The 9,435-nt window shown below is 33.5% G+C and overlaps 1 protein-coding gene across 1 annotated transcript; it reads left to right on the top strand.

The window, feature by feature from the left end:
* Positions 1–5,500: 5,500 nt before the first annotated feature.
* MONOS_15679 (uncharacterized protein) lies at positions 5,501–7,066 on the top strand (the record flags this gene model as incomplete). Its single annotated transcript, XM_067868571.1, has 3 exons — positions 5,501–5,695; positions 6,036–6,193; positions 6,715–7,066. The coding sequence occupies 3 exons, from the start codon at positions 5,501–5,503 to the stop codon at positions 7,064–7,066; spliced, it is 705 nt and encodes a 234-aa protein (XP_067727661.1).
* Between the last annotated feature and the right edge of the window lie 2,369 nt (positions 7,067–9,435).

Raw genomic sequence — 9,435 nt, 5'->3', positions numbered from 1 at the left:
TATTCAATTAATTAATTTTCAATTTTTTCTTTTTTTCTCCAATATTGTTTTATTACACATAATTCACAACTAACACACTGGCAAAATATCTCCCTCCAAATCAGTCATTCCAGTGAGATATAAAATATTTATTGTTTTTCTTCACTCAAAAAAATGACAAGAAAAATTCATTAAAAATCAAAGGATATTCTGACATTATAACAGATATATACAGTGGGAGTGTCAGTGGGTATGGGGGGTGTGGGGGTGGTGTGGGGGTTGTCAGATGAAATGCCCAGGTGACAGGAACGAATATATGAAATTTTCAGTGTTGGTCAAATATGACCCCAGAAGGGTCGGTTTTGCAGGGCGCAGGCCCTGTGAAAAGGCAGGAAACGAGGTTTTAGAAGGCGTCCGCTCCGCGTCCGCCTTCTACGAAGGCCACATACTGGAGGCTGGGCACCCCCCATCAAACTCGGGGGTAAGGCAAATTTTTGGTCAAAAATGACATGTTAAAATGACTGAAAAAATGACTAAAAAATTAAGTTTTTTCCCTGAGTTTCTATTAGATGACCACAAAAACTACAACAACAATCATCAGGTTCAGCACGGTCTAACCCGAACCTACAATCAGATTTGTCATTGTTCTCAATCATTTTTAAAAAATTTATTTTATCATTGTTTTTGACTGGATTTTCAATAAAAATCAAATATTTTCATAAGTCATGACAGAAAAGTTGTCAGATAATATCACAAATCATGATATCTCAGTAGTTGCTTGTCTGAAAAACGAGTTTTTGTCACAATTAACCCTAACCGAGTGCATGATAGATTTTAAAAAATTTATTTTATTATTATTTTTGAATAAATAGAAATAAACATTCAATTATTTTATAAGTCATGATAGAAAAGTTGATTGATAATTTTGTGATAATTAATTATTAATATTTGTTGGGATAATTCAGGCATATTTCAACGCACTTTAACTGCAACCTAAATTTTTCTATTTTTTAAAAAATTATTTTTATATATTTTCAGTCAAATGACTTGTCTGAATGAAAACAATAATATTCAATTAATTAATTTTCAATTTTTTCTTTTTTTCTCCAATATTGTTTTATTACACATAATTCACAACTAACACACTGGCAAAATATCTCCCTCCAAATCAGTCATTCCAGTGAGATATAAAATATTTATTGTTTTTCTTCACTCAAAAAAATGACAAGAAAAATTCATTAAAAATCAAAGGATATTCTGACATTATAACAGATATATACAGTGGGAGTGTCAGTGGGTATGGGGGGTGTGGGGGTGGTGTGGGGGTTGTCAGATGAAATGCCCAGGTGACAGGAACGAATATATGAAATTTTCAGTGTTGGTCAAATATGACCCCAGAAGGGTCGGTTTTGCAGGGCGCAGGCCCTGTGAAAAGGCAGGAAACGAGGTTTTAGAAGGCGTCCGCTCCGCGTCCGCCTTCTACGAAGGCCACATACTGGAGGCTGGGCACCCCCCATCAAACTCGGGGGTAAGGCAAATTTTTGGTCAAAAATGACATGTTAAAATGACTGAAAAAATGACTAAAAAATTAAGTTTTTTCCCTGAGTTTCTATTAGATGACCACAAAAACTACAACAACAATCATCAGGTTCAGCACGGTCTAACCCGAACCTACAATCAGATTTGTCATTGTTCTCAATCATTTTTAAAAAATTTATTTTATCATTGTTTTTGACTGGATTTTCAATAAAAATCAAATATTTTCATAAGTCATGACAGAAAAGTTGTCAGATAATATCACAAATCATGATATCTCAGTAGTTGCTTGTCTGAAAAACGAGTTTTTGTCACAATTAACCCTAACCGAGTGCATGATAGATTTTAAAAAATTTATTTTATTATTATTTTTGAATAAATAGAAATAAACATTCAATTATTTTATAAGTCATGATAGAAAAGTTGATTGATAATTTTGTGATAATTAATTATTAATATTTGTTGGGATAATTCAGGCATATTTCAACGCACTTTAACTGCAACCTAAATTTTTCTATTTTTTAAAAAATTATTTTTATATATTTTCAGTCAAATGACTTGTCTGAATGAAAACAATAATATTCAATTAATTAATTTTCAATTTTTTCTTTTTTTCTCCAATATTGTTTTATTACACATAATTCACAACTAACACACTGGCAAAATATCTCCCTCCAAATCAGTCATTCCAGTGAGATATAAAATATTTATTGTTTTTCTTCACTCAAAAAAATGACAAGAAAAATTCATTAAAAATCAAAGGATATTCTGACATTATAACAGATATATACAGTGGGAGTGTCAGTGGGTATGGGGGGTGTGGGGGTGGTGTGGGGGTTGTCAGATGAAATGCCCAGGTGACAGGAACGAATATATGAAATTTTCAGTGTTGGTCAAATATGACCCCAGAAGGGTCGGTTTTGCAGGGCGCAGGCCCTGTGAAAAGGCAGGAAACGAGGTTTTAGAAGGCGTCCGCTCCGCGTCCGCCTTCTACGAAGGCCACATACTGGAGGCTGGGCACCCCCCATCAAACTCGGGGGTAAGGCAAATTTTTGGTCAAAAATGACATGTTAAAATGACTGAAAAAATGACTAAAAAATTAAGTTTTTTCCCTGAGTTTCTATTAGATGACCACAAAAACTACAACAACAATCATCAGGTTCAGCACGGTCTAACCCGAACCTACAATCAGATTTGTCATTGTTCTCAATCATTTTTAAAAAATTTATTTTATCATTGTTTTTGACTGGATTTTCAATAAAAATCAAATATTTTCATAAGTCATGACAGAAAAGTTGTCAGATAATATCACAAATCATGATATCTCAGTAGTTGCTTGTCTGAAAAACGAGTTTTTGTCACAATTAACCCTAACCGAGTGCATGATAGATTTTAAAAAATTTATTTTATTATTATTTTTGAATAAATAGAAATAAACATTCAATTATTTTATAAGTCATGATAGAAAAGTTGATTGATAATTTTGTGATAATTAATTATTAATATTTGTTGGGATAATTCAGGCATATTTCAACGCACTTTAACTGCAACCTAAATTTTTCTATTTTTTAAAAAATTATTTTTATATATTTTCAGTCAAATGACTTGTCTGAATGAAAACAATAATATTCAATTAATTAATTTTCAATTTTTTCTTTTTTTCTCCAATATTGTTTTATTACACATAATTCACAACTAACACACTGGCAAAATATCTCCCTCCAAATCAGTCATTCCAGTGAGATATAAAATATTTATTGTTTTTCTTCACTCAAAAAAATGACAAGAAAAATTCATTAAAAATCAAAGGATATTCTGACATTATAACAGATATATACAGTGGGAGTGTCAGTGGGTATGGGGGGTGTGGGGGTGGTGTGGGGGTTGTCAGATGAAATGCCCAGGTGACAGGAACGAATATATGAAATTTTCAGTGTTGGTCAAATATGACCCCAGAAGGGTCGGTTTTGCAGGGCGCAGGCCCTGTGAAAAGGCAGGAAACGAGGTTTTAGAAGGCGTCCGCTCCGCGTCCGCCTTCTACGAAGGCCACATACTGGAGGCTGGGCACCCCCCATCAAACTCGGGGGTAAGGCAAATTTTTGGTCAAAAATGACATGTTAAAATGACTGAAAAAATGACTAAAAAATTAAGTTTTTTCCCTGAGTTTCTATTAGATGACCACAAAAACTACAACAACAATCATCAGGTTCAGCACGGTCTAACCCGAACCTACAATCAGATTTGTCATTGTTCTCAATCATTTTTAAAAAATTTATTTTATCATTGTTTTTGACTGGATTTTCAATAAAAATCAAATATTTTCATAAGTCATGACAGAAAAGTTGTCAGATAATATCACAAATCATGATATCTCAGTAGTTGCTTGTCTGAAAAACGAGTTTTTGTCACAATTAACCCTAACCGAGTGCATGATAGATTTTAAAAAATTTATTTTATTATTATTTTTGAATAAATAGAAATAAACATTCAATTATTTTATAAGTCATGATAGAAAAGTTGATTGATAATTTTGTGATAATTAATTATTAATATTTGTTGGGATAATTCAGGCATATTTCAACGCACTTTAACTGCAACCTAAATTTTTCTATTTTTTAAAAAATTATTTTTATATATTTTCAGTCAAATGACTTGTCTGAATGAAAACAATAATATTCAATTAATTAATTTTCAATTTTTTCTTTTTTTCTCCAATATTGTTTTATTACACATAATTCACAACTAACACACTGGCAAAATATCTCCCTCCAAATCAGTCATTCCAGTGAGATATAAAATATTTATTGTTTTTCTTCACTCAAAAAAATGACAAGAAAAATTCATTAAAAATCAAAGGATATTCTGACATTATAACAGATATATACAGTGGGAGTGTCAGTGGGTATGGGGGGTGTGGGGGTGGTGTGGGGGTTGTCAGATGAAATGCCCAGGTGACAGGAACGAATATATGAAATTTTCAGTGTTGGTCAAATATGACCCCAGAAGGGTCGGTTTTGCAGGGCGCAGGCCCTGTGAAAAGGCAGGAAACGAGGTTTTAGAAGGCGTCCGCTCCGCGTCCGCCTTCTACGAAGGCCACATACTGGAGGCTGGGCACCCCCCATCAAACTCGGGGGTAAGGCAAATTTTTGGTCAAAAATGACATGTTAAAATGACTGAAAAAATGACTAAAAAATTAAGTTTTTTCCCTGAGTTTCTATTAGATGACCACAAAAACTACAACAACAATCATCAGGTTCAGCACGGTCTAACCCGAACCTACAATCAGATTTGTCATTGTTCTCAATCATTTTTAAAAAATTTATTTTATCATTGTTTTTGACTGGATTTTCAATAAAAATCAAATATTTTCATAAGTCATGACAGAAAAGTTGTCAGATAATATCACAAATCATGATATCTCAGTAGTTGCTTGTCTGAAAAACGAGTTTTTGTCACAATTAACCCTAACCGAGTGCATGATAGATTTTAAAAAATTTATTTTATTATTATTTTTGAATAAATAGAAATAAACATTCAATTATTTTATAAGTCATGATAGAAAAGTTGATTGATAATTTTGTGATAATTAATTATTAATATTTGTTGGGATAATTCAGGCATATTTCAACGCACTTTAACTGCAACCTAAATTTTTCTATTTTTTAAAAAATTATTTTTATATATTTTCAGTCAAATGACTTGTCTGAATGAAAACAATAATATTCAATTAATTAATTTTCAATTTTTTCTTTTTTTCTCCAATATTGTTTTATTACACATAATTCACAACTAACACACTGGCAAAATATCTCCCTCCAAATCAGTCATTCCAGTGAGATATAAAATATTTATTGTTTTTCTTCACTCAAAAAAATGACAAGAAAAATTCATTAAAAATCAAAGGATATTCTGACATTATAACAGATATATACAGTGGGAGTGTCAGTGGGTATGGGGGGTGTGGGGGTGGTGTGGGGGTTGTCAGATGAAATGCCCAGGTGACAGGAACGAATATATGAAATTTTCAGTGTTGGTCAAATATGACCCCAGAAGGGTCGGTTTTGCAGGGCGCAGGCCCTGTGAAAAGGCAGGAAACGAGGTTTTAGAAGGCGTCCGCTCCGCGTCCGCCTTCTACGAAGGCCACATACTGGAGGCTGGGCACCCCCCATCAAACTCGGGGGTAAGGCAAATTTTTGGTCAAAAATGACATGTTAAAATGACTGAAAAAATGACTAAAAAATTAAGTTTTTTCCCTGAGTTTCTATTAGATGACCACAAAAACTACAACAACAATCATCAGGTTCAGCACGGTCTAACCCGAACCTACAATCAGATTTGTCATTGTTCTCAATCATTTTTAAAAAATTTATTTTATCATTGTTTTTGACTGGATTTTCAATAAAAATCAAATATTTTCATAAGTCATGACAGAAAAGTTGTCAGATAATATCACAAATCATGATATCTCAGTAGTTGCTTGTCTGAAAAACGAGTTTTTGTCACAATTAACCCTAACCTAGGCTCCAAGAAACTACTTTCGTGAGACATTGGAAGGGATAAAGACGAGGAAAGAGGAGAAGAAGAACACAGATTATCTTTCGCTGTTTTTATCGCTGGCACCTGAAAGGATACTGACTCTGATGTCAGCTGGCGATATTCCGCTTGTAGATGGCAAGTGGTTTGAGGAGGAAGTGAAAGATGTGGATGTGGTGAGAGGAGTGGAAGAGGAGGAGAACGAAAGGAAGAAGGAGAGAAAGGAGTTCTTGTTGAAATCGAAGAAGAAAACAAACGAAAAACTGAGTTGAATGAAAGAAAGGGAGCTGAGAGAAGAAAATGAAAGAGAATCATTTAGAATAAACAGATCATCTTTTCACAAACAAAATGTCATTACGCAACGTTAGTTGGAATAAATCAGACTCCTCAGTCAACGCTTCAATAAACACTTCAATCAACTGCATCAACATCCTTCTCTTCTTCTTCATTATCTTCATCATCTCCTTCTTCCATCAGAACCAATTTCATCTGATAACAATCAGATTGCCAATGCTTTGTCTTTTTCACATCAATCACTTTTCCCCCTCTTTCAATGTGATCTTTTCTCCTTCTTCCACCTACATTCAAACTCCCACTTATCAAATGAATCACCCCATTCCTTTGCCTATTTTGCTTTCCCGAGCCAAAATTGTCAACCATTCCAAGCCGCATCGATCGAATTGAGGAAGAGAAAGCGATACAGCTGAAGATGGAGAAGATGCAGAAGGAAGAGGCAGTGAAGAAGAGAAAGGAGTCTCTGGAGGAAGAGTGGGAGAATTCAGAGAAAGAGCGGGAAAAGCTCGAAGACGAGCAGAAGAAGGAGCTGGAGCAGGTCAAGAAGAAGAGAAAGGCGTTTATCTCAAATCTGACAAAGATGAAGATTTATATAAGCGAATCGAACTTCGAAAGTGAAGCGAACAAGAGGAAGGTGTTGATGAAGGGACATTTCGAATCGCCTCTTGTTGTTTGGATAATGAAGGCGCTGCGAATTCGAAAAGATCTGGTTTTAAACAGATAGGAAGTTTAATTTGAAAGCTTTTTAGATGAAATACTGAAAGAAAGTGCACTCAAAACAAAAAAGAAGGAGAAAAAAAGTAAACATGAATGTTGTCATTCTCAAAATGTCAAAAGAGGAGGAAGAAGAACATGAATATTTCAATGTTTAACTGTTTCAGCTGCTTTGAGTTTTAGCGAGAGAGAGAGAAAGAGAGAGTCAACAATGGAAAAGAAGAAAGAAAAAGATACACGCGAGGATGATTAAAAGAAGAGAGTGTGAAATAGAAAGCTGAAGAAGAGACTGAGAAGGTTGCAGCGAACACACATGCACCAGAGTCGTTCAAAGAAGTGTTGAATAAAAAGTCATATTCATTCTTATCTTGATAATTTCAAGGAGCAACATCTGAAACAACAAAGCAACAATTATTTTATCTTCTTTTGTGTCATCTTCCATTTAGTAATCTTCATGGTTTATTGATTGCTGTAAAGCTGAATGTTTCTGTTCCGAAATTTGCTGCTCTTTTGTGGATTCATCTTTTTCTCCTGAGGAAGAGAAAGAGATAGCTGCTTAAACGTGTTCAAATGCGACACACATCATTTTCATTGCAAAACCGCCTTTATCTTCCTCAAATTCACCGATTTTCAGCATATGAAGATTTTCTTCTTCTTCTTCATCTTCATCATCATCTTCTTCTTCTTTATATCCACAAACATCATATCACACTCAATAATCATCATCTATCGTTTCATTTGTTGAATTTTCACATTTTTTGCTTCTGAATAAGATGTTTTATTAGAATGAAAGAGGGTATTTCTGAAGAAAACAAAATTGTTGAAAATGAGAAGAATATTTCAATTGTTCTTGAAGAGAATAAGGACAAAGAGATAGAAGTAATTGTTTTGCAGAGAAAAAGAAAGAAATAAGAAGAGAAAATAAATTGAAGATATTTGAAAAACAATGAAAATGAAAAGAAAAATGAAAGAAGTTTGAAGAGTAATGTGTTGATTGACCTGAACAACACGCCGCAATGAAGAAAGAAGCAATCCTTGGATGTCTGAGCCATCCTGTCAATTGCTTTTTTCACGAGAGTTTTTAAGTGCAGATTCGAAGAGAGCGGAAGAGTGCTGAGATGTGATACAGTTGAGGGAACATTCACGGTTGTTAATTCAGACAGAAGTTTTGGAGCTTCCCTTCACCTCCTCAAAGAGATGCAATGCTGAGTTTGGAATGAGAAGAGCAAATGAGGAATCCACAGAAAAAGCGGTTATTTTTCATAGCATTGCTTTTGTTGGTGAATTCATGGATGATGATACGAACGCTTATTCAAAGCAAGACATTCGAGAGGGAAGTCAAAAACGGAGTGAATAATTCTTAATGAATTTTCTCACTTTTTTGGTGAAAAGGAAGAGAAGAATATGTGATTGCTCAGGAGATAGAGAAGAATAATGTTTTCTGCTGCAATAATGAGATATTTGGAGAGAAGATGCTCGGGAAAGCAACCAGAGTCAGCATTGAGCACAAGAATTTGAGAGGCCGCACAAAGTGTGGAGATGATGGTGCGGAAGAGAATGAGGGAAAAAGCGTTGAGAGCGCAAGGAGCCGGGTGGGGGATGCAAAGGAAATTGGATGATATGTCGAAGAGGCGAATGGTTCTTTTATTTGCACAAAGCAGAGTGGAGTTGAGGGAGTGAAGCTGATTCTAAAGAGAATAGAGGAATGATGATGCAGCAAGGAACCCTTCAAGGAGGCAGAAGATTGAATTGTGGAAGGATGGAAAAAAGAATAACAGAGGATGTGAAAGATGAGGTCATTACAGTTGTGGCCTTTTTGAGTGAAAAAAGCAGATGTTTTTGTATTTTCTTTAATTTTTCATTATTTCTTTGTAATTTCAAAAAATAATTTTGATCAATTTATAAAAATAACTTCTTTAAAGTATTATTTATTTCCAAGCTAATATCAACTTCTAATTGTTGCATATCTGATAAATATCTAGTTTAACTATTATATTTTTCATTTGTGTAAATGAAAATTGTTTGTTTTCAACAAATGTTTTAGAATCTTCAATTTCATTTTTAAAATTTCTTTGTAATAACTCATTAAACTAATTTTCATATTAAATAATTATTGATTTCATATTGTTATTGTTGTTTTCATGTTATATTAATGATAAAAAAAATGTTTTGTTGTGTTTATTGAATTATCGATGTTTTCCAATAAATTTTTTATATTTTTTTCAAAATTTGAAATAACAACAATTGCAAACAATTTTAAACGAACAAATAAATTATATTAACAATATATGAATGCAGATTTTTGAATTATTTAACAAAAATTTTTTCTTATCAACCCCACACTTAATGAAAATTTTTTATGATCAAACGTCGGAATTT

This window comes from Monocercomonoides exilis, assembly GCF_001643675.1.
Source record: "Monocercomonoides exilis strain PA203 chromosome Unknown scaffold22-1379369, whole genome shotgun sequence".
Classification (NCBI taxonomy): domain Eukaryota; phylum Preaxostyla; order Oxymonadida; family Polymastigidae; genus Monocercomonoides; species Monocercomonoides exilis.
Note: the sequence above shows the minus strand (reverse complement) of the source record. Positions and strands in the feature narration are given on the sequence as shown.